The sequence below is a fragment of the Vicugna pacos genome, chromosome 6, assembly GCF_048564905.1.
Source record: "Vicugna pacos chromosome 6, VicPac4, whole genome shotgun sequence".
In the NCBI taxonomy this organism is placed as follows: Eukaryota; Metazoa; Chordata; class Mammalia; order Artiodactyla; family Camelidae; genus Vicugna; species Vicugna pacos.
Window position 1 is genome coordinate 68,267,242 of NC_132992.1, and position 25,829 is coordinate 68,293,070.

The following is a 25,829-nucleotide window of genomic DNA, read 5'->3' on the forward strand; positions in this document are numbered from 1 at the left end:
CAGGGGCCAAAGCAGGGAGGCTCATGGCCCTCACTGAGTGCAGGGTAAAAGGACTAACCCACGGAAACTAGGAAGTGAGGGAGATGCGGTTAATGGTCCAAATCCTGACTTGTCCCAAAGGCACTTCCAGGGTAGTATAAGGAATGTAAAACGCCCAGCTCTGAGTTTCCGAGTTTCATTCTCCTTGTCTGTCAAAGGAGTATGATAAACGCTGCATGTTTGCACCTAGGTCCCCCAACTAGACTGCGATCTCCCTGAAGGTGGGCATTCCAGCTTTTCTGTCTGCTTCCCCCACATACAGCAAGGTGCTGGCACGTCCTAGGTGCTCAAGGGGCACTTACAGACTGTGTTGTCTGAAAAGAAAAAACTGTGCACCAATAGGAACACATTCACTGAATTACACTAAATGAATTCCCCCGTCTGTACCTAATCCACCATTCTAGTGCTTAAAACCATCCACTACTGCTCCTACTAAGCCGCTTTCCCTTGGTTCCCCACACTTCTAATAAGCTTGCTTCCTGGGGCCTTACAAACTCAGAACACAATGAACTTTTTTATCTCCATAAACACACACTTGAGTACTCCCCTCCCTCCACGGGTACATTACACCCCACAGAGATTCTAACTCGTGCATTCCCATTCTTTGCATTTTCCCAAGGCTGTCCAGACCACAAATGTACCTCTGTTTAGCTATCTTTTGGAAAGGTTATGTGTAAATCAAGTTCTTAAACATTAATCTTAATCTCAACTGCACACAGAAAACTAATGATTTAAAGAAATCCTGAGATGAATTATTTTGCGGAGCCAAGAGCTCTCTTGTCACACACACCCACAACACACCCTGGGATTTTTTCCCTCCCAAATACATGCTTCCTTCTCCAGGTTTGCCTAAAGTGAGATGTGCCTGCGTGATGACCGTGCTTCCAGCATCCTGGACCGCGCCTGCCCGTTGGGTCCATCACAGTCACTGTCTTCCCTTCACAATGTGTACAGTCTCGCTCCAAAATGCCCCTGGAATGGGGGAGCTTTCCGGCAGGCCAGTCTTCCCATGGCCCGTTTCCAACAAGCTCCACGTTGAGACCCAGCGTCTCATGCTCCCAAGCTCGGGCCCTGGTTCCCACAAACCCTGCCCAGCAGCCCCGCGTCCCGCTCCCGGCAGCTCCCTGGCCACCAACCGGAAGGGAGGCTGATGCGGTTTCCGTCCTTGAGCTTCAGCCGGCTCTTCCTGAACTTGCCCTTGCGTTTCTTCACCCGGGGCTTCTCCTGGCACAGCTGGTGGATGATGATGTTGAGCTCACGTTCCAGGATGTCGATCTCCCGCTCGGCCAGCTCTTGCTCCCGGCGCCGCAGCAGCTCCTCCTGGTTCTTCTGCTGGAGCGCGGCCCGTGTCAGCTCCTCCTCCCAGGTGCGGAGCTCCTGCCGGCACGGGGAACATCAGAGAGGAGTGGGGCGCTCCGTGCAAAGGGGGCTAGCCTCCGGGGAGGCGGGGCAGTGCCCCGGCAACCTGGAGAGCTCTCCTCCAATGCCCCCCACTTCAAGTCCCCGGCAGAGATGGGGGAGCTCAACAGTTAGCTGGCAATTGAACACCTGACCACCCTGACCGGTAAGGAAAGGAAGGCTCAGAAGAGCCATCCTGAGGATATAGCTGGAGTAGCCACAAGGGCTGACAGTCCCCAGTGCCCCTTGATTTACTGATTAAAATTTATTGATATATTGATTACCTATGACCAGGAAAAAGATGGGGGTCTGGGGTGAAAACAGAATCGTGTACTTATATTTTACTGTCTTGGTTCTATTTTGATTTTTTCCCCTGTTACGTAAAGGAGATTAAAAAAAAAAAGAAGAAAAAAGAAACCCAGGGCCAACTTAATGTGATCTAGCTTAAATTGGGCCTGCTGTAAATGAATCACCCTCCAGACATCACCTAACATTCAAATAAAAATAAACATATTTCCAGGGTGGTTGTTCAGAAGGTTAGTGAGGCATGTCGTCTAATTCTTTGTTCACTTGGTGACTGAATCCACTGAGGCGTGTGGTTTAAACTTTCTTCTTAAAGGATAACCATTTGCTCTGGAAGGATTGAGAAAGCACAGCAAAGAGAAGAGAGAACATTTCCTGAAGTCTTTGCCAGGCACCTGCTCTAGAAGCAGCACCACACGAGGTGGGCAGAACCTCTTCCCTGCTGCCCTTGGTCCTTCCGCATGAATCTGCACGTGAGCTCAGCATGAAGGTCCTGGGAAGGGGCGGGGGCTATGGCATCAGGAAACGAGAGAACCCAGGAAAGAGAACAAAGCATGTGCATAAGAATTAAGAACCTGGACTCTAGATCTGGAGAGCGTCACTCTAAGTAAGCCAGAAAGAGAGAGAAAAATACCATATGATATCACTCATATGTGGAATCTAAAAAAGGGACACAAATGAACTTATTTAGAAAACAGAAACAGCCTCACAGACGTAGAAAACACACTTATGGTTACCAGGAGGGAAGGGGGTGGGAAGGGATAAATTGGGAGTTTGAGATTTGCAGATACTAATGACTATATATAAAATAGAGAAACAAAAAGTTTCTACTGTACACACAGGGAACTATATTCAATATCTTGTAGTAATGAATATGAAAAGGAACATATGTATGTATATGTAAGACGGAAACATTATGCTGTACACCAGAAATTGACACAACATTGTAAACTGACTATACCCCAATTAAACAAAACAAAACAAAACAAAAACCAAACCTGGACTCTAAACCATTACCCCTGGTTCCCCGAGGCTTCGGACTGAAGTGGGGTGGGAGAGGAGGACCAGAACTTTTGACGCTTTCACGTCAGTAACCGGAGAGAACCACGTCTAAAAAGTGGGAAGTTTTTTCAATAAAGCAACCTGAGCAACACGTCTGTGGTCAAAACTTAAAACTCTCAGTGAAACGCTCGGCTCTAGGAAGTCATTCTGGAGTAAAACAAAATGTCATAGAAATGGAACCTCGAGTTAGAAAAAACGTAAGTGAACACATACGGAGAAGCACAACAGCAGGGAGAGAGCCCAAGACAGAACACAGATAAAATGGAAATAAAATACCATTAAAAAAATTTTTTTAACTTATTTTTTTAATGGAGGTGCTGCGGCCCAGGACCTCGTGCACGCTAGGCATTCACTGTACCACTGAGCTATACCCCCCACTTCAGAATAAAATATTCTGACGAAAGCAGTTTTTCATTTGACTCGCTCGTCATTCTCAAGAGAATATCAAAATAACTACGAAAGTGATAGAAAGAAGTGAAATGAGAAAAGGATTAGCACCGTGAAAGCTGCCTGGTACACAGTAGGTGCTCGGTAGTTGCTGAATAACTGCTGAGCCAATGAATGAAAGGAAGAAGGAGAAAGAAGACAATTTGATAAATGCAATCCTTCTTTATGGGAACACAGATTCATCACAAGTGCCTGAGAAATGAGCTTGAACTTTTGAACTTTTCTTTCTTTGATGAAATAAGCCCCAAAGAGATTCATTCCTGTGTGCCCTTTAAGTACTTGGCTTCCCTGGCCTACTGCTTTGTTTTCACCAGCAGGAGAATAAAACCACACGGAAGATTTAGAAAAACTATGCCTGGCTGGTTAATTCTGCTGCTAAATGGGAAAGTGGGAAAGTTCAAGCTAATCTCAGCCTTCCTACATCCTCGCTCCTGCCTGCTCGTGTCTGAGGAATGGCTTGGGTCTAAGCTCCTTCCTCTAAGTTAACTCGAACCCCAGCCCAGAGGCCAATCCATCACATACGTAGAAGCAGTAGGCTGAGCCAACCTGAAGGATGAACTGTGTCACACAGGGAACCAGGACATTTATGGAGTACTTGCCTATGACACCATACACCTGGAAGACCCTCCAACATGGTAAATCCCCCTCTTGTGAAACATCCAGTTAGGGATCAATTTCATAGTATGCAACCCGTATCTTCCACATACAGTGATTTATGAGGATGCTCTCCAGAGAGAAAGCTCATTATTCATCTTACCCTTATTGCTCAACTCCGAGCCTTATAATGGAGGGGCATCATATGTAATATGGAGTTAACAGCGCCAAAATCACAGGGTTGTATTACGTAAGATAATTATTATCTTATTATGTAAGGTTATATAAGAATTCATACAAATTACTTATAACAGAGCATGGCACATGGTACATGCTCTACAATGTTAGCTATTATGAGCATGAGTTTGACATTTCCTAGTAACTACTTACTGACAAAATCCAATCTTCATTTTTCTTATTCGCTGGTATCTTTATAATTTCATCAATCAAAAGAAATAGCCAAGAGTCAGTGATTTAGCAATCTTAAAAAAAAAAAAAACCCAGGAACTCTGGGGTTTTTCTAGTTGGACTAGAATTAGTAATAGGAATAGCCCCTTTTAATCATTCTACCCAATGATCAGTGCAGATCTACCTCCTCTCCTGCTGGGTCCCTGAAGAACTGTCATAAGTGCATTCCACTCCCCTGCAGAAGTGATCCTTGACTTGCCAAACAGAACCAGATTTAGGATTGCTGCGTTGCATCAAAAGACTTTCATTTTCCAGTCAGCTCCAGATATGATTTTTAAGTCATTTGTTTAGGGACACAACAATGATACTGGAAATAAGATGGTCTGGGAATCAGAAGACTCTGATTCCAGATTCTGCTTTCTCACTTACTAGCTGTGTGACTTTAGACAAGTCACTGACCCTCACCTCTGAGATGAAAAAGACAATAGCACCTGCCAAACAAGCTGGTAGCAGGGACCATAAGACTTCCAGAATAAAAAGGACGAAAACGTCTCACCAGAAGCTCCAAGTGAAAGAACTGGGAAGCCATAAAGGCAGTCTTAGCTACTACTATTATCATGTATATTAATTGTGGGAGGTCATAAAGATAATTTTAGATGCCAGTATTATCATGTTGCTTCCCAAATTCCCACAGTGGGGAGTGAGAAGGAAAGGAAGAAATGAACCAGGTCTATATCCATGGACATCCCTCGCGCCTCTAGCTACAGGCCCTGCAGTTTAAGCGACATAGCTGCTTTGTTGCACTTCATCTGTGTGGACACTGACCGTTAGCTGGACAGTCTGGGTGTAGAGAGGAGCCATCTGGGGGCTGGTCACCCAACCACAAGGCAGGTCTCTAGTGGGCTACGAGTCTCTGACCTCCTCAGCTGGTTTAGACTTTGAGCCCTTTTCATAAAAACATGAAAAATGCCAAACAATTTCAGGCCCATGGTATTTTTAGCCTATATGCTGTTTCTGATTCTGATACCAAAAGACACTGGCAGGATATTCTGACAACTGCTCTCAAGGCTGAAGTATCCCTGTATCAGGTTAACCCCCATCCAGAAGTCCGCTGCAGAACCAAGACCCTTTCTAGCACCCTCTAGTCTTTTCAGGGTACTTGCCCAGCAGACGCTCTGTGAGGAGAGCTCTGGACTCATGACTCACCCTACATAGTCCTGCCACCTCCCAAAAAGAAAGAATTCTGTATCATCTCAGGTCACACCTGAGGCCTGGAGAACTCTCCATGTAAAGCCAGGAAGGAAAGAGCTACCCTGTTATCGCAAACCAAACAGAAAGGCAGTTGTGTCGGAATCTGCCCAGAGGCCCCAGTGGAGAAGTTCCCCTGATTCAATGCGTGCCTTCTGCTTCTCCTTCTTACCTTTTCTTTGGCCCTGAGTTGGTCAAACATCTCCTGAATCTCATGTTTCCAGTCATCCTGCAGGCAGTGGAAGGAGTCCTTGGGCATTTCAAAGAAACCAGACTCCTCTATGGTAGTCAGCTGGTCCAGGATATTGGTGAAAGATGGTCGTGAATGGGGGTCGGTATTCCAGCAATCTGCACGGAACACACGAGTCAAGAGAAAGCGCGAACAGACAGAGGCAAACGTAAGACTCAGGAGATGACGTGACCTCGTTTGTCAGAAAACCACCTCTCATTTCTCCTTCTAGAAACACAGACTGGGATTTAGGGAACCCCAAACGGGGCTCAGGACATAAAGCAAGCTGCCCAGCATCACAACCATCCAGAGTGAAACTGGAAGCAAAACACAACAGTTCTGCACCCGTCCCATTCTGACCATTCAGTTAGCACAAGAAAAGCAAGTCCCGAGAGTTTTCTCGCGTCAAGTACAACTACCACAGTTTATCAAGCTGCTATGTGATTCCAGCCCTGACAACGGGGAACTACACCTTGGGCCGCAGTTTCCCATAAATAAGTGAGCTACCCTTTCCCACCTCAACGGGCTGATGAGAAGGTGAGGATAGAAAGCCCTGGTGTGGGAGTCAAGAAAAGTGAATTCTATCTGCTCTCAGCTCAGCCACTAACTAAAGGAACAGCCACCTATCCATTCAGCTACTCACAGCTTAGGATTCCTCACTTAGAAAATGACAGGGTTTGACTTGATGACTTTTAGAACTCCTTTCTTCTCAAATGTTCTTCGTTTCCACAAGGAAGACACTCAGAGGTCCCAAAATAAAAGCTGCTCTACCTTCTTACTTTGTATTAAGTAATAATATTCTGAAGTTCTGGACAGCAGGCTTCAGTCACTAGGGTAAGTTCTATGGTCACTACAGATGAACAGAAGCGACATCTGGGACATCAGTGCTGCAGGGGCTGACACTGTCTCAAAGCAGCTCTTTCCAGCCACCCATGGGGTTCCCCCCGGAGTGAGTAATACTTCATCTCCTCTTCCATTTACTGATCCTGCAGAACTGGCCAGAAACCTATCAACTGCTGGCACAAAGGTAAACAGTCTCCAGTCCTGTTCCAGCCAGGGAGTCACTTACCTTCCATGAGTTTGGCAAACGGTTCCGGGCACGTGGAAGGAATGGGAAGGGCAAGCTTGTTCATGGCCACCCCATAAGCGACTGCTAAGCCATCGATTCCTCGGAAGGGCACCTCACCGGTCAGCAGCTCCCAGAGCAGCACCCCGTAGCTAAGGAAAGAAGACAGAAGCCACATGACAAACCATGGGTGCAACTTCATGCAAACAGCTCGTCAGGCTCTGACGAGCATCCCACCTCCTCTCCAACACGGAGGGACACTAACAAACCGGATGCACTGAGGTAACACAAAAGGGAGACCATAAGGTCTACTGGCTGTAAGCAAAAACCCCAGAGTCAAGCACACTGGGTTTCAGTCTTGTTCCGCAAATTCCTCACCTGCAAAGCTCAAGTAACTCGAGCCATCTCACCAGGTTGTCGTAAGAAATTAAATGCACTACTCTAGCATTTAAATTAGTGCTTGACGGACACAGCGATTTCGTTGTTGCTGTTGTGAATGTAATGAGCTGGGAGAAGAGGCAGCCTCCCAGGGACATGCTTTTCCTGCTTCAAGAAAACTTCAGCTGCAGCTACAGACACATTCTTTTAGCTTTAGGAGAGCAGAGAGATGACCACCTAGGACAAACAGATTTTGCTCCTGTGAAAGATCTCTTTCAACACCTGTTCGGTTCAGCAGATTCCTGCCCCCGATCAGCATGAGTGCATCCTTCATGGTGACCTCTGTCTAATTCAAAAGGGAAAATTTCACAAGGGTGTATTGATGGACAGAACGGCCCATTGGCTGGCTGTGAGGGCTTCAGAGTCATTGCCCGATCTTTCAAGTCCACATGAAGAAGTTCTCACATGTCCTGAGGCAGAGAATGGGGAGTACAAAGCTTAGTGGAATAACTATTCTACAAATTCAAAATTAGAACCAGGCAAACTCATGTAGCGCTGACTCCTTCTAGGAATAAGTCAGGACCAGTAATCATAAGGCCATGAACTGATGGAAGAGTGGCTCTCCTTACATTTTCAACACAAACCTCAACATTTTGGTAATACTTATCCATAGTTTACAACCAACAAGAAGACATATTAGTTTTAACACTCAGTAACTATTTTATTACGGCACCTTGTATGTGCAGCATGCTAAGATACTTGCAAACATCATCTTGAATCCCCACAAAAACCCTGCAAGACAAGTATTATCATCATTCTGCAGACGAGGAAAGCAAGTTTTAAATAGGTTCAGCAACATGTATTAAGGGCATATACAGAGTAAATCATCATGGACCTGAACCAATTCTCAATTCTTTCCCTCTAGAATGCCCTTCTATCATTTCTCTGCTGGCAAACTATAATCCTCTTTCAAGATCTGATTCAAATGCACCACTATTTATTCATTCATTTTAAACAACTACCAAATATTTACTATGCGTCAGACTCAATGCCAACCACTGGGATACAGGATAAAAGACACAGACCTTATCCAAAAAGAGATGAGTGGAAGGAATAGAAAAAGCATCAGTTAGAATTTGGAGAGAGGAGTCACAACAGAGACACTACGGGGCACCGAGGAGGGGCACATAGACCAGACCAGGATGGGGGCAGGGGGCAGCTAAACGCTGAGCAAAACCGTGACTGCTGAGTGAGAGAAGGGCCAGCGCTCCAGGGACAGGGCTGAGCAGACACAAAGGAGAGGAATGTGCCCACCGACATGACAGGGCATCCCAGGAGTCTCTACACATAGACCCTCAGTGTGGACTCGCCTGTCTCCTTGGACAATGGCCCTCCCCCAGTGAGCCCTCCAAATACTACCATTTTCTTTATGTATTTTGACAGGAAAAAAAAAAAAAAAAGCCCAGCGTGGTAGACTGGCAGTTGCAGGTCTTGTCATGACAAGAAGCTGGATGTTAGTCTGAGGCTGACAGGAACGACTAGACACTTTAGGAAGCCTTCCCTCACACCCCCACGTGTTACTAAGCCCTCGTTTGGGCTGCCGTGTATCCTAGTTGTTTGTTTACTGGCCCATGGGCTCCCAAAGGGCAGTAGCTTTTAATCTTTGCATTCTCAGGCCTTGCCCAGGCTCTGGTGGTGTAGGTCCTCATCCAGTGAATGAGATGGTGGGTGGGCAGAGGAGTGAGTGCACAGTTAAACGGTCCTGCGAGCTGCACTGGGTACCCAAGAGTAAGCCCCAGATAACTGCGCCAGGACACCTCCTGCCAAACCTTTAACGTCACTTGTCCAGACAGCGGTTGTGCTGGGTAGCTTCCGCCCAGTGAGCTGTAAGAGCTCTCAGCGCTGCTGACTCGACTCCAGGTTAGAGCAACTCCCATCTTCAGTCACCTGCTCGTGGCATTAGTGCCCACCCCCAGCCCGAGGCACAAAACCCCAAGGTTCCCCAAACCCCTTTCTTCCAGCCAGGAAGAGACAGCCAGTGTCCCAAGCCTCACTGCCTGGTAAGACAAGGTGTTTTCAAAGGTGCAGACACGTGACCTGTTTGTGTCCTCGTGTCCCCTCTGTGATGGTTTTCTCTTTTTTCTTATTTTTATTGAAGTGCAGCTGATTTATAACATTGTGTTAGTTTCTGGTGTGCTCCACAGTGATTTGGTTATACATGAGTATACATTCTTTCCCAAATTCTCTTTCATTATAGGTTCTTACAAGGTGTTGGATGTACTTCCCTGTACAAGGCAGCTGTCTGTGATGGTTTTCACGCGGAGCCCCAGGCAGTGGAGATGTCTCAGGCCACCTGGAAGGGGGAGGAGCCAGGGGACCTTCTGCTCCCAGCTCCGCTCTCCCCTGGCGTGTTCTTTGGCTCAGGGCATTCCACTCTGTTTGAAGGGCTCAACAGCAAAGGGCAGCGGGAGGACTGCTGCTCAAGAAAGACTCAGATTTGAGTCAAATGCCTGCTTTACCCCTTACAGCTGCGTGACCCCAGGAAAGCAAGTTTGCCTCTCCAAACCTCAGTTTCCTCATCTGTGCAGCAGAGACCGCAACCCCTACCTCACGGAACAGTTAGTTGCAGGAATGAACAACAGTAACTACTCTTCATCCTGAAACTGCCACCTCTGGCTGGTAAACACTGTGAGCTTCCCCTTGGAAAGGGCTGAAATGAGAACGTGTGTGGTGAGGGCCCCGTGGAGGGCTGGCACTCAGGGAAGAAGCCTTTCTCGGGATGACTAAACAGCCAAGGTGTTCCTTTGCCAACGTTCCTCTGGATTTTTATAACACAAGGTGGGTGATGTAAATGGAGGCTTGGTGTCCCTTTGGCAGAACAGAGTCCAAAAACAGGGCTGGAGAAATACACATTAGATGGGTCTGAGCCCCAGGGAGAGGGGGACAGTCGAAGTCCGCATGATTTACCTTGGGTTTAGCCTACTTTCTTGCCTTCCTGGTTCAAGACTGTTTACAAACAGCTCCAAAGTACCAGCTCAGCTAAAACTGCCTCGGAGTCCTTACCATGTGGCCACCCTGCCTGGGAGGGGACCAGCGGCTCCCGCAGTGCTGCCAGTGATTTCCCAAGTCCTCACGGCCTAACCCCAAACCCTGTGTCAATAATTAACCACCCCCAGAGGTGCACTGATCCTCTCCACCGGCTGGTAATGTCAGAGGTGGGGGAGGGGTAGTTTTTAATTTTCAAAGTCAAGAAAAACATGAGAATGAATAGCAACTCTTTCCAACTGAAGGCACAGCAATTCTGTGCCTGTGCTGGACCAGGATGGCTTTTCTGATGATGATATATTTATTAACTTATTTATGTAATATGTACATTAATGTATTTACTGACATAATAAATACCTATTCACATGGCAATACGTTCTTGCTGTGCTACATTCAAAATGCAAATGCCTCCACCTCGACCCACACACAACAGGCAGGAAGCCACTACAGCACGACGGCCTCTGGCTGTGACCACGGCTCTCCCTGCACACGCACAACACAGCACAACCCAAGGGAAAGGAAGGCTCCCCCTGAGGCGGTCTGAAATCCAAGCAGACTGGGAAGCTCTGTCGTTGAGGATCTGGGCCATTCCCACCCTGCCTCTATCACAGCATGGATGGAGGCGGCCCAGAGAAGAACAGTCAGTCAGACTCAGCTGGCCCTGGGCACCCCGCAAGAGCAGAGGCCCAGAGGCCCGAGGCCCTGGATGAGTTCCGGGTTGGGGGGGGCTCAGGCTTAGCCCAGTACCTGACACTGAAACCACCTCTGTGCTTTACACATCAGGGCCCATAAGGTAGAAGGAAGATAGAAATGAAATGATCTGTGGAGAACACCAAGCTTGTTTTGCAGAACACCAGGGAACCGGCAGATATGGAACAACCTGCTGACGGCCCCTGTAGGGCGCATGCAGTGGCATGATGAACAGCCGGGCCTACACAGAGCACTCCGGAAACTTAAAACTTACTTTCCACCAAACGTTTCCCAGCCCACTCCCCCTCTTATTCCATACTTCCACAGTAAATATCCCACTCAACAGCGATAGACTGAGGAGACAGACCTAAGCCTCGCTTCCTGACCCCTTACTTGGCTGCCCTGCAATGAATCCTTTTTCTTTCTGCAGGAGACTGTTGCCTTGGTGTTTGGCCTTTCTGTTGTGCAGTGGACAATGAGCCCACAACACAGAGTAAGTAAGTATTCAACAAACAGTTCTTGCAGGAGTAAATGAATTAACAAGTCAATTTGGGAACCAGCTTTGCTGCAAGTTCCTAGGCATGTTTTGGTCCTTTCTGGGATGTCCAGCTGGGTCCCCAACATGATGGGCCAATCACTCTGGAAGAGGGTGCCCAAAGTACAGGAATAAGAGTATACAGGCGATCTGGAGAAAACTCTTAATTCAAAAAGACACATGACCCCAATGTCCACAGCAGCACCATGTACAGTAGCCAAGACATGAAAGCAACCTAAATGTCCATCAACAGATGAATGATAAAGAAGATGTGGTACACACACACACACACACACACACTGGAATATTATTCAGCCACCAGAAAGAATGAAATAATGCCATTTGCAGCAACATAGATGAAACTAGAGATTATCATACTAAGTGAAGTAAGTCAGAGAAATACAAACACCATATGATATTGCTTATATGTAGAACCTAAAAAAAACGGCACACACAAGTGACCTTATTTACAAAACAGGAACAGACTCTCAGACATAGAAAACAAACTTATGGTTACCAGAGGGGCAAAGGCAGAGTAGGGGGATAAATTAGGCGTCTGGGATTTGCGGATACTAACTACTACATATAAAATAAACAACAAGATCCTACTGTTTAGCACAAGGAACTATATTCAATCTTACAATAACCTATAATGAAAAAGAATACAAAGAATATTTGTATATATATGTGTAACTGAATCAATATGCTGTAAACCAGAAATGGACACAACATTGAAATCAACTAAACTTCGATTTAAAAAAAAGTATATAGATGGTGACACGGCTACAAAGCAGTTTCAAGGGATACATATTTAGTTCAAGTCACAGCTTTACTTCTAACACCTGGGTGAACCGAAACAACTGGCTTAAATCATCTAAGCCTCAGTTACCTCATCTGTAAAATGAAAATAATAATATCTACTTTTGTAGTCATCTCCAAATTAAAGACAAGCTGCTTGCCGTGGATAAGCTATCTTCCCCCCATTTTCTGTAGAGTATAATTATAATACTTCTGCAAAAGTAACTGTCACTCAGATGTAGCCATCTGGACAGAACCATATGCTGAGGAGCCCTGTAAGAATCTGAGTTCCTGAATGATCTCACGTTGCAGAGCTGCCCCACCAGCCTGCACAGGCTGGACTGCTCCTTGAAAAAGAAATACACTTCTACCATCTGTAGGTCTCTTTGTAACAGCAGCTTAGCTTAATTACTATATTAACTAATCTCATTAGCCTACAGTCAAGCAATGATAGTGTTATGTTGAGGTGTATGAAATTACTGTTTTTGTGGGTCAAAAGCAGTCAGATGCAAGTATACAGCTCAACCTAAGGAGAGTGGGTCAGATATCTTAAGGAAAGGAAACCCTTTTCTTGACAATAGCTACTTCACCCTGTAATTAATGTGTGGTGAAATAAGATTCAACATACAGAAGTAACAAAACATCACTGAAAGAAATTAAAGGAGGTCTAAATAAATAGAAAGATATCCCATGTTCATGGATTGGAAGATTTACTATTTAGATAGCAGTATTTCCCAAAGTGACTGATAGATTTAACACAATCCCTATCAAAATCCCAGCTGCCTATTTTTCAGAAATTGACAAAATGACCTTAAAATTCATATGGAAATTCGAGAGACCCAGAATAGCCAAAATCATCTTGAAAAAGAATAAAATTGGAAGATTCACACGTCCTAATTTCAAACTTAACACAACGCTAAGGTTCTTAAAACAGGTGGTGCTGGCATTAGAGTAGACACATGGATCAATGGAGTAGAATTGAGAGTCCAGAAATAAACCCTCACATTTGAGGTAATCTGCTTTCTGACAAGGGTGCTGAGACAATTCAATGAGGAAAAAAATAGCCTTTTAAACAAATGGTACAGGGGCAATTAGAGAGCCACATGCAAAAGAATGAAGTTGGACCCCTACCTCCGACCACAAAGATTAAATCAAAATGGAACAAAGACCTATATATAAGAGCTAAAATTACAAAACTCTTAGAAGAAAACACAGGTATAAAACTTTACAACCTTGGTTTCTTGGATATGGCAACCAAAGCACAAGCAATCTAAGAAAAAACAGATAAACTGGACTTCAACAAAATTAAAGATGCTTGTGTTTCAAAGCTTACCATCAAGAAAGTAAAAAGAAAACCCACAGAATGGGAGAAAATATTTGCAAATCATACAGCTGATAAGGGACCTGTATCCAGAATATATAAAGAACTCTTCCAGTGTACAAATGGAAGGATATACAATCCAATTTTTAAAATGGCAAAAGATTTGAATAAACATTTGTTCAGAGAAGATATACAAATGGCCAATAAGCACATGAAAAGATGCTCAACATCATTAGTCATTAGGGAAATACAAATCAAAACCACAATGAGATACCACTTCACATCCACTAGGATGGCTATAGTCAAAAATAACAAGTGTTGAGAAGATGTGGAGAAACTGGAACCCTCATGCATTGCAAATGGTAATGTAAAATGGCATGGCTGTGGTAAAAGACTGTTTGGCAGTTCCTCAAAAGGTTAAATACAGAACTACTATATGACTCAGAATTTTCACTCCTAGGTATATACCCAAGAGAACTGAAAACATCTGTTCACAAAAATACTGGTCCATAGCAGCATTATTCACGTTAGACAAAAAGGGAAACAACCTAAACTTCCATCACCTAATGAATGGATAGACAAATTGTGGTACATCCATACAATCGAATATTATTCAGCTATTTAAAAAAACGAAGTTCTGGCATATGCCACAACATACGTAAGCCTTGAAATCATTACGCTGAATGAAAGAAGCCAGTCACACAAGACCATATACTGTATGCATAATTCCATTTACATGAAATGTCCAGAATAGGCAAATCTATAGAGACAGAAAGTAAATTAGTGGTTTTGCAGGGGTAGCAGTAAGGGTAGAGGGTACTGGGGAATGACTGCTGATAGGTATTGGGAGTTTGTTGGGTGATAAAAATATTCTGGAAATCGCTAGTGGTTGTCATGGGTTGAATGGTGGCCCTGAAGAGGTATGTCCATCTCCTAATACCCTGACTCCTTATTTGGACGAGAACCTGCCCTTGAGCCTCTGGAGGGAACGCGGCCCTGCCGACACCTGTTTCAGACTTCTGGCCTCTGGACTGCACATCTCCATTGTTTTAAGCCACGAGGTTTATGGTAATTCGTTACAGCTGCCTTAAGAAACTAGTAACAACAATGATTAGTGTAAAATTTTGTAACTTTACCACAAACCGTTGGCTTATACATTTTAAAAGGTGACCTTTATGGTATATGAATAATATCTCAATAAAGCTGTTATTTAAAATACACACATACACAAGCTCACTTTACAACACATGGAGGAAGCAGCCACTTCATAGATGAAATACAACAATAATCTCCAGGCCTGTCTTCTGTATACCAAGGCGATGCTACTGTCCCGCAGCCATGGGATGCGTCCTCTGTAGATGCCCATCCTCCCATCAGTGGGAACAGGATTTTCAGATGCATGTCCTCGGGACCTCTTGGGCTGACGTTTACTAAGGGGATGGTTGGTCTAATCTTTGACTCTGCAGTTCTGGGTGCATGCTTGAGCCCTATCTTTCCCATTTCTATATCAATGTTCAACAGATAAGATGGAGCCTTGACTAAAAGCTTACCTGGATAACTGGAAAGGGTAATTTTCAGCCCATCAAGAAAAAAGAGACAGCACAAAGAATAATCACCAGCTGAAGCACTTCTAGGGAGAACAAGCCCAGCGGTAACAGCCACTGTTGCTAAGAAAGCCAGGGTGACCTTGGGGAAGGTCTCCAGGAGTGACTGGGTACCCTCCCCACCCTACAGGTCAGTACACATTGCCCCTAGAACCCAATGGTCTTTCCTAGGGAGCAATCACCTACACAAAGGGGCCCACACAGAGGTGGTATCTGCCACAGCACTGGAGGGACTTGTGGTAGTTGAAGACATTAGAAACTGTCTTTTGGCAATGTGGGAAAGAGTGTAGATTGCTCTGAAGGGTCACGTAGACCTACTTGGGGTGCCTGGGATTCCGTGCAAACTCTGTACTCCAAGTCTTGAAGCATCTGTGCAGCCAAAATAGGGTTGAGGGACGCTGACCCTGCGCCTTTGGACCTTACCTCCACACGTCGCTGCCTTTGGAAAACATGGAGGCACGAATGACTTCGGGTGCCATCCAAGCATACGTCCCTGCCGCGCTCATCTTGGTGGTTCGGTGCCATTCCCGAGCCAGCCCAAAGTCGGTGATCTTGAGAATCTTGTTGCTGAGGTCTCCGTTCTCCACCTTCTGGAGGATCAATACTGGGCAAGGAAAGGAATACAGAAGAAACCAGAGTCTGCGTTAATCACAGGGAGACCACCAGACACAGAGCCCTCCTGCCATCCTCTCGTCCTCTCCTGCGGGCTCCACCCCATGGCGACCATGCGTGGACAGAGGGAGCCATCATCCTCCAACACCCATGAAGCACCCATCTTTGTGCCGAGTATTTTACAGGCATTATCTTTAACCCTCACAACCACTTTACAAGGTGGGTACCATTGCCATCCCTGTTTACAGATGAGGAAATGGAGATACAGTATCACGAAATACATCTTCCAAGGACACTCAACTAAGAAGCTGGACCCAAACCCAGGCAGTCTGACTCAAGAGCCTTCTGTTACCATGACGCCACGTGGCCCACTCGCAGCCTGCGCAGGAAGAGCTGTGGCGTCACAGCTGACTCTTCTGAGGAGCGGCTGCTGGGGCTTCCTGTCTTCCAGGCGCCCCTGGGCTCTAACCGCTCAGACCACAGAGAATGGAGGTGCACGCTGTACTTGCACCAATAGTGCCTGTGTCTGTTGGCAGTGTCTGGACAGTTTCCATGAACCTCTCCAAGTTGCTTTATTTAAAGTTCCAAGAAAGCATGTCTTTGGGGCACAGAGATTTCCCCTTAATCCAGGAACTCGCTGCCACTCGTTGAGAATGGCTGACAGGCTGGGAGGTCACAGGGCACATGCACGTAGGTGCTCACCATGTTCTGTGAACGTGGCCTGGGAAGGAGGACGCAGCACACCAAACTCGTCACACTCTGGGCCCAGAACCCTACGTTCCAGCGCCGAAGCTCTGCAGTGTGGGAGCCATCCTGGCTCTCCCAGGACAGCAGGTGAGGCAGCCACCTCGCCCACATGACGGTTCCGGCAATAAGGGTGCCCTGGTGGGAGCCAGTCTCCCTCAAAAGCGCAGAAATGCTCACCGACTACAGCGCTGTAAGCTAAGCCCCGGAACCCTGCCTGAGTGGGCAGCAAGCAAGCTCCCAGGGCACGTGGGAACCAAGCCTCCGTGCTCACAAGTCGGACGGTTCCAAAGGCCCTGTGCCGGCACGTCCGCTCGTGGGCCAGACACTGAGCCACCTGAGATTCACAGCTGTGAACACAGGATTTCAGGGAATGGAGGAAGGCTCTCTCCGCTGTGTAGGTCTAAACAGGGAGAGCGGGAGTGGGGAGGCAGATTTTAGGGCAAGAGCCTAAGGCAGGTCCCTCAAGTCACACAACTGTACTCTCCTCCTGCCCCCAGACCCCGCCCCAGCAAATATCCCCTGAACTGTTACATAATGAAAGGACCTGGGCCACAGACCTCTCTGTCCTGCGTGCTTCCCAGAAAGCCAGCATAAAGAGGGACTGCAAACAACTACAGGGCTGGAAGCAGAAAAGTGCCAGCTGCTCCCCAGATCCAGTGGACTAAGCCTGCTTCCTCCACACCCTCTCCCCACTTCGCCGACACCCCTCTGAATGGGCCCAGGCCTCTGAATGTTTGGGCAGATTAAAAACCAAAAAACCCAACTTTCTACATCTCATCTAATAACAAAAATCTTGCCAGATACTTCTGTGTCTCTCTCCCCTCCACTGCGGGCAGAGAATAGACGAAGACACACTGGGACTGCCGGGAAAGTGGCGCCACAGGAACCCCCTATTCCCTCTGCAGCCAGGGCAACCAAGCCGCCCTTAAACGGGAGATTCAGAGGGAGCCCTTCCCCTTACACCTCCAGTGGGGTTCAGCCCCGTCACTCCAGACCTCCAGGTGGCTGGGACAGGGTGCAGTGGGAAGAGGACACCACTCTAACGATGCTGTATGCATCCAGCTGAGCCTTCTCAGAGTCTCTGCTGGGAAGGGAAGACACAGAAGTTTCTCTTAGAGGAAACTGGTATTTAGAAGTGGAATGGCAGGATGAAGATGATCTTTAAAATACATTATTAGTCTGTCAGATGGCTTAAGAGGGATGGCAGAAAGATGGAGGTGGGGCAAGGATCAGCTCAGGGCAGTCTGTCTACATTAGAATGCCTTTACACAGGGCAGGTCCAGCCTAGTTCTACCCAGTCTCCACTACTCCCTGCTGCCTGGCATCCAGCTGATCTCATTCCAACAGGCTGGGCCCCTGAGGGTTTCTGAGTTAGAAATCCCTGGCCTAGGGGTCCTGCCCTGAGCAAAGAGGAGAGGGTGTAATCCTGGCAGCTAGTCATCCTGGCAGACGGTTACAGGCAATGAGTCTCAAGAACAGTGTCCTGAAATACTGGTACCCTGGTATCTCCCAAGGATGTATTACTATTAACAAGTGAAGCAACACATTTTTTCAGAATTTTTCAATTGAGATGAAATTCACGTAACACAGAATGAACCATTTTGAAGTGAACAAATCAACAGCACTTAGCACTCACAGTGTTGTACAACCACCACCTCTATCTAGTGCCAAAACATCTTCATCACCCCCCAAAAGGAAACGCCACACCCATTAAGCAATTATTCCCCTTCTCCCCCTCTTTCCAGCCTCTGGCAACCACCGGTTGGCTTTCTATCTCTACCGATTTACCTGTTCTGGGTATTTCATGTAAATGGACTCATACAATATGTGTCACATCTGGCTATTTCACTCCGCACAGTGATTCCAAGGTTCATCCACACTGTCGCTCATACCAGTACTCTATTCCTTTTTGAGACTGAATGATAGTCCATGGTATGTATATACCACAATGTGTTTTCCCCTCTATCCACTGACAGACATTTGAGTTGTTTCCACCCGTTGGTTATCGTGCATCTGCTGCTGTGAGCACGTGTGCACATACATCTGTTTGAGTACCTGTTTTCAGTTCCCTAGGATGTACACCTGGGAGTGGAATTACTAGGTTATACGGTAATTCTACGTTGAAATTTTTGAGGAATCACCAAACTATTTTCCACAGCAGCTGAACTGCTTTACATTCCAATTTCTCCATAACCTCACCATATTATTTTCCTTTTTCTTCTTCTTATAGACATTTTAGTAGATGTGAAGTGGTATCTTCGTGTGGCCTTGATTTGCATTTCCCTAAAGACTAAAGAGTTGAGCATCTTTTCACTTGTTTGTTGGTCTTTGTATGAATCTCTGGAGAAATGTCTGTTGTCATTTTGCTGCCGAGTTATGAGTTCTTTCAAATATGTGATTCGCAAATATTTTCCCCTCTCTGTAGACTGTCTTTTTACTTACTCGATAATGGCCTTTGATGCACAAAAGTTTCTAATTTAGATGAAGTCCACTTTATTTTTCTTTTTGTTGCTCACACTTTTGATGTAATTTCAAAGAACTGCCAAATCTAAGTTCATGACGATTTGCCTCTGTTTTCTTCTAAGAGTATTATGGTTTCAGCTCTCATATTTAAGTCATTTTCCATTCTTAAATTTTGTATATCAAAGTACGAGACAGGGGCCCAACATTATTCTTTTGCATGTGGATATCCAATCTGCCCTGTTTGTTAAAGGGGAAGGCTTTACTTTTTAAAACAGAATGGAGCACAGTTCTTTCCAGACAAGTTCTCTGAGGTAGGAGAGAAAGGTTATATTCACAGTAGCTTGCTTATCTGTACCCACTGCCGTGAACCCATTCTAAGCTTCTACCACTAACAAAGAACTGCAGTGATAACAAACTATGATGCTTTACTTCTTAGAAAACTTAAGGATGTTGTCTCAAAATCTGGGGAAGTCTATGAAAGTGTACTGTGTAGACCTCCCCTCTCATGTGGGGGTGCGGAGTGGAACAAATGCTGAAAAATAACAAACCCAAGTCAAGGGGGGCCTTGCCAGGATAAGAAGAACAGAGAGGAAAAGATGCATTTGAACTAAAAAGCTAGTGATTAGCCAGATATACGGGCTTCAACAGAGAAGGAAGATATCTCCCGCCTTTCACACAAGGGTGACAAGTAGAATGGTGGTGCCCCTGACAGAGAAGTTAAGAGACAAAGCCCATTCAAGGAAGCCAAGCTCAGTCTGGGATATAACAAAAGTCAGTAAGGAACAGGGAAACAAAGGGCAGACTATCTATAAATACCAGGCAGGACACTTTCCACGTGAGCCTGGGCAAGTTTCATAAACTCTGCATCTCTATTCCCATTTCTATAAAATGGGGACAAAGTTGAAAGGTGATCCAATAATGAAGCACCCAGCACAGTGCCTGACACACACAGGCACTCAGGACATTACAGCTGTCATTACTACTATTATGATTAAGTGTCTCGTACGTAAATGGAAACCTTGGGGCTCTTGAGAACCCTGGCAGTCCCTGACATATAATAACCATGTAGTAAATTTTTACTGTGTAAATAAATAGAATGGTTGATTAATTAATAATGAGAGCTGCCCATTATTGATCACTCACTACATGCAGGCATACCTCGTTTTATCACACTTCACTTTATTATGTTTTGCCTATATTGCTTTTTTTTTTTTAATACAAATTGAAAGTTTGTGGCAACCTCGTATTGAGCAAGTCTATTGGTGCTATTTTTCTAACAGCGTTTGCTCACTTCCTGTCTCTGTGTCACATCTGGTAATTCTCTTTTTCATTATTATTATGTTTGCTATGGTGATCTGTGATCAGCGATCCTTGATGTTAACTGTCAGTTGTTCTGGGGGGCCACGAACCATGCCCATGTAAGACGGTGAACTCAGCTGGTAAATGTGTGTGTTCTGACTGCTCTGCTGACCTGTTCTCTCTCCCTCTCCTTGGGCCTCCCTATCCCCTGAGACACAATGATATTGGAATTAGGCCAATTAATAACCCTAAAATGGCCTCTGAGTGTTCCAGCAGAATTCTCTCACTTTAAATCAAAAGCTAGAAATGATCCATCTTAGTGAGGAAGGCATGTCAAAAGCAGAGACAGGCCAAAAGCTAAGCCTTCTGTACCAGTTAGCCAAGTTGTGAATGCAAAGGAAAAGTTCTTGAAGGAAATTAAAAGTGCTCCTCCAGTGAACACACAAACAATAAGGCAAAACAGCCTTACTGCTGATATGGAGAGTTTCAGTGCTCTGGATAGAAGATCAAACAGCCACAACATTCCCTTAAGCCAAAGCCTAATCCAGAGCGAGGCCCTACTCTCTTCAAATCTATGAAGGCTGAGAGAGGTGAGGGAGCTGCAGAAAAACACTCTGAAGCTAGCAGAGGTTGGTTCATGAGGTTTAAGGAAAGAAGTCATCTCCATCACATAAAAGTGCAAGGTGAGCTAGCAAGTTTTGATGTAGAAGCTGCAAGTTATCCAGAAGGTCTGGCTAAGATCATTCATGAAAGGGCTACAGTAAACAGATTTTCAGTGTAGACGAAACAGCCTTCTATTGGAAGAAGATGCCTTCTATTGGAAGAATATGCCACCTAGGACTTTAGTAGCTAGAGAGAAGTCAATGCCTCACTTTAAAGCTTCAAAAGGCAGGCTAATTCCTTCGTTAGGGGCTAATGCAGCTGGTGACTTGAAGTTGAAGCCAGTGCTCATTTACCACCACCAAAATCCTAGGGCCCTTAGGAATAATGCTAAAGCTACTCTGCCTGTGCTCTCTAAACAGAATAACAAAGCCTGGATGACAACGCGTCTGTTCATAACATGGTTTACTGAATATTTAAAACCCACTGTTGAGATCTACTGCTCAGAAAAAAGATTGCTTTCAAAATATTACTGCTCATTGACAATGTACCTGGTCACCCGAGAGCTCTGATGGAGATGTACAATGAGATGAATGTTGTTTTCATGTTTATAACACAACATCCATTCTGCAGACCAAGGAGCAACTTCAACTTTCAAGTCTTACTATTTAAGAAACACATTTCTTAAGGCTGTAGCTGCCATAGATAGTGACTTCTCTGATGAATCTGAGCAAAGTCAATTAAAAACCTTCTGGAAAGGCTTCACCATTCCAGATGCCATTAAGAACATCCACAATGTTCAAAATATCAATGTTAACAGGAGTCTAAAAGAAGTTGGTTCCAATCCTCACGGATGACTTTGCACAGTTCAAGACTTGAATGGAGGAGGCAACTACAGATGTGGTGGAAACAGCAACTAGAATTAGAAGTGGAGCCTAAGGACGTGGGTAGACTGCTGTGGTCTCATGACACAACTTTAGCAAATGAAGAGTTGCTTCTTAATGGATGAGCAAAGACAGTGGTTTCTGGAGATGGTATCTACTCCTGGCAAAGACTGCTGAAATGACAAAAGATTCAGAATGTTACATAAACTCAGTTGATAAAGCAGCTGGAGGGTTTGAGAGGACTGATTCCAATTTCAAAGGAGTTCTACTGCGGGTAAAATGATACCAAAAAGCACTGCATGCTACAGACAAATTGTCTGTGAAAAGAAACATCAACTGATGTGGCAAACTTCATGGTTGTCTTATTCTGAGAAATTGCCACAGTCACCCCAACTTTCAGCAACCGCCACCCTGATCAGTCAGCAACCATCAACACTGACGCAAAACCCTCCACCAGCAAAAATATTACAATTCACCGAAGGCTCAGATGATGGTTAGCTTTTTTTTTAATCCATAAAGAATATTTAAATTAAGATACATTGTTTTTTAAGATGCAACGCTATGGCACACTCAGTAGACTACGATGTAGTGAATACATAACTTTTATATGTACTAGGAAACAAACAAACTCATGTGACTTGCTTTCCTGGGATACTCACTTGATTGCAGTGGTCTGGAACCAAACCCGCAATATCTCCAAGGTACCTGCCTCAAGTGGCGCGATGCTCTTTACATGATGTAGATAAAGGGCTTCACACATATCACCTTAGTTAATTAATCTTTAAATCAACCCTATGAAGCAGGCATAATTATTTTCCCATTTCACCCAGGCTGAAGCAGACACAGAAAGGTTAAGTCCATCACTCACAGTTAGTGAGGGATGGAGATGAGCTCCAAAGCGAGCCCTCTCTTGGCACACTGTGCCACCCAGAAGACAGAAAGGAACCCAGAAAGGAATCCCATACATCTCTAAGGCTCAGCACCGGATCCCTAGAACTGTCAATAATTAACTAGTCTTCACTGCTCTCCATTCTTGTGATGAATTCCTTCAGCACCCAAAACTGGTACCACACAGTCTAACGTGATGCGCTTCTTTAAATCATTCTCAAGTGCTGCATGTATGTGTCTCATCATTTCCCTCCAGGATTCGAGCAGAGGACCAGGCTCTCTGAAAGAACTGACCCGTCACCGGTCACTTATTTCACTGAAGGCGTATCTGTGCATCTTCTCAGACTATCCACTTCCCCATTCTATTGTTGCTGGGGGCCAGGGGGCATCCCTCCAACGTTATGCACTCTTGAGGCACTAAGGGGAGCTGGGTGGGTACCAGACAAGACAATGAGACTGGACAAAGAGGAAAACTTTAGCCAGGATTACTAGTGACCAACATAGCCTGCTGGTGTCAGGAGGGGCAGGGGGACACAAGCTAGAGATTCTGCCCTTAAGGGCCCTCTATGTGCTACATGGAAAGATACATAACAAAACTGAGTGTCAGGTCAGTTAAAGGCCCATGTTTTACGCCAACAGTAAGATAATCATTTTTCCAAACCCCAGTAACCCCATCACACTATTTCTAGATCAGGACACCACCTATATATCATTTACTTAATTTTTTCTTTATTATTTTTCTTTATTTATTTTGGGGGAAGGTAATTAGGTTTATTTATTTTAACGGAGGGACTGGGGATTGAACCCAGGACCCTGTGTATGCCTAAGCACACACTCTCCCACTGAGCTATAGCCTCCCCCTTCATATTTTCCTTTAAATTGACTTTTAAAAAATTACGAGAAGAAATTTTATGTCGTTCTTATAAATGGAAAAAACAAATATTCTCCTAATATTAGGTCACCTACACAAATAAATGGAACAAAAACAAAAATAAAGGTGTATTCAACTTCAGGAGATAATGCTACTAGTCAAAGTTCTGAGTCTAAGGCTTGCCGCCTCTGCTGGAAAGAAAAGATTGGAAGTGCTAGGGAGGAAGATAGGCAGAGAAGCACCAAAGTGAATTATGGTGCTCCATGAGTGCAGGGGGGTTGAATGACTTCCTGTGGGATTCAATGTTATTTAACATGGACCACCTAAAAGGACCTCACGGCCATCCACTGCGAGATCAGCAGAGGGAGAAATGAGTCAGGCCAGGGTGGCCACATAGGGCTTCGTGAGTCTGATCGAGTAGCATTCTGCTGGAGGCCAGGCTTGGCATAACCGAGGAGGCTCTGCCAGGTGTCCTAGTGGTAAATTTAGCTTTGCTTGATGATTTATCATTTTGAGATTTCTTATTTACTATTTGTCTCCATTAGCACAAGGGGCTCTGATTTGCTAAATCACCTTGGTGCCCAGGCTCCCACATCCCCAGGCCTTCATTTGGTCCAAATGATTCCACATCATCTCTCCTAGATCAAGCAGCAGGTCTAATTCTGTTTTGAGGGCTGTGTTTTGCGGGCTGTGTTTTGCTAGATGTAGTCTTTTTTTTTAAAGTTTACTGTCAAGTATATATACACACACAAGAGTGTTTAAAACACATGTCTGATTAAAAACAAAAAAAAGATGAAACCCATGTGACCCCCCCTCAGTCCCTTAGAAGCTCTGTGCGCCCCTCCCCATCACATCCCTTGCCCTCTCCCTAGACGTCTCACAATCCTGACTGCTGTTACTCATCCCTTTACTTCACTTTGTAACTTTACCACCTGCGTAGACATCCCTAAAGCAAGATATCGTTTAGTTTTGAAAAAGTGGGTGACAAGCACAAGTGTAGCTGTGTGTGCTAGTTTCTGAGAGCTGCTGTAACAAATGAACACAAATGTGGTGGCTTAAAACAACAGATACTTACTGTTTCCCAGATCTGAAGGCAAGAATTTGAGCCCAAAATCAAGCTGTCGGCCATGGCCATTCTACCTCCAAAGGCTGTAAGGAAGAGTCCTCCCTTGCCTCTTTCAGCTCCTGATGGCTGTTCCCTGGCTCAGGGCAGCATAACTCTAGTCTCTTCACTGGTCATCTGCCCTGTGTGTCTGTCTCTTGTCTTCCCATGGCATTCCCACCACTGTGTGTCTATATGCAAATTTCCCTCTTCTTATAAAGACACCTGTCGTTGAATGAGGATCAGTCCTCATCCCACGGGACCTCATCTTCACTTGAATACAAAGACCCTATTTCCAAATAAGGTCACAGTCACAGGTTAGAACTTCAGTGTATTATTTTTAGAGGACATAGTTCTGCCCACAATACTGTATAACAGTAAAAATAATGCCTTTTCTAGATGAAGGCTCTCAAGGAAATGAGCTAAACACAGTGTCTGGTCATAGCCCCAGAGGACTGACAAGGGGCCTTTCTAGGAAAGTCAGTAAGCAAGATCATACAGGAGTGCTTGAAAAACTGGACAGGTGACACAGCAGGGACATCTGGCAGCAGGGAACTGGGTGGAGAGGTGCAGATACTGGACATCTGTCAGGATATTGGTTGGGGGGTGGGCTCCCTATATCGTCTGTTTCTAAATTCACCCTGACCTACCTCTGGTCCTCAGGGTTGACAAAAAAACCTAATTCTGTCTATCTGGTCAACAGCACAAGGAGCTGCAACAGCATATGAGCAAGACAGCGAAGTAAAGATAAGAATCCTGACCAGGCTCCTCCTGTTAGTCATTCACCAGGTTAAACGGATAGAACCCCGGGGCAGTAGATGAGCTGGTGATGACAGCGCTGAGTCACACTACTGGATCTAAACTGCCCACCCTCAATGTCCAATGCTTGGCTGCTCTCCTGGGGTCTCCCCTCACCCACCTCCTGTGTCCTGTACCCCACTTTCTCTCTTTGCTGCTTTCTCCTCTTACTTTGGTGATACACGTTTTCCAGCAGCTCCTTAGAAAGAATGCATGGAAGGTACTTTTTGTGTTGTTAGAAAATGTCTACTTTCCATCCCCATACTTGGCATAAAAATGATTGGAGATTTTCCTTCATCATTTTGACGGTATCATGCGTGAATTTCCTGCTTCCAGCATTGTCGTTAAGAAGCCCCAAACCATCTTGCTTCCGGATGCTCTGTGTGTGGGGTGTCTTTTT

At 45.3% G+C, this 25,829-nt stretch overlaps 1 protein-coding gene across 7 annotated transcripts in view; it reads right to left on the reverse strand.

The window, feature by feature from the left end:
* Nucleotides 1-25,829, reverse strand: part of MAP3K9 (mitogen-activated protein kinase kinase kinase 9) — a 78,535-nt gene that overhangs the window by 9,954 nt on the left and 42,752 nt on the right. For all 7 annotated transcript variants that reach the window (XM_072963325.1, XM_072963326.1, XM_072963327.1 and 4 more), the window contains 4 exons: nucleotides 15,589-15,769; nucleotides 6,798-6,946; nucleotides 5,672-5,847; nucleotides 1,176-1,416 (listed from right to left, as the gene is read on the reverse strand). In XM_072963325.1, the coding sequence (XP_072819426.1) occupies nucleotides 1,176-1,416; nucleotides 5,672-5,847; nucleotides 6,798-6,946; nucleotides 15,589-15,769 (747 nt within the window). The remainder of the gene's footprint in view (nucleotides 1-1,175; nucleotides 1,417-5,671; nucleotides 5,848-6,797; nucleotides 6,947-15,588; nucleotides 15,770-25,829) is intronic.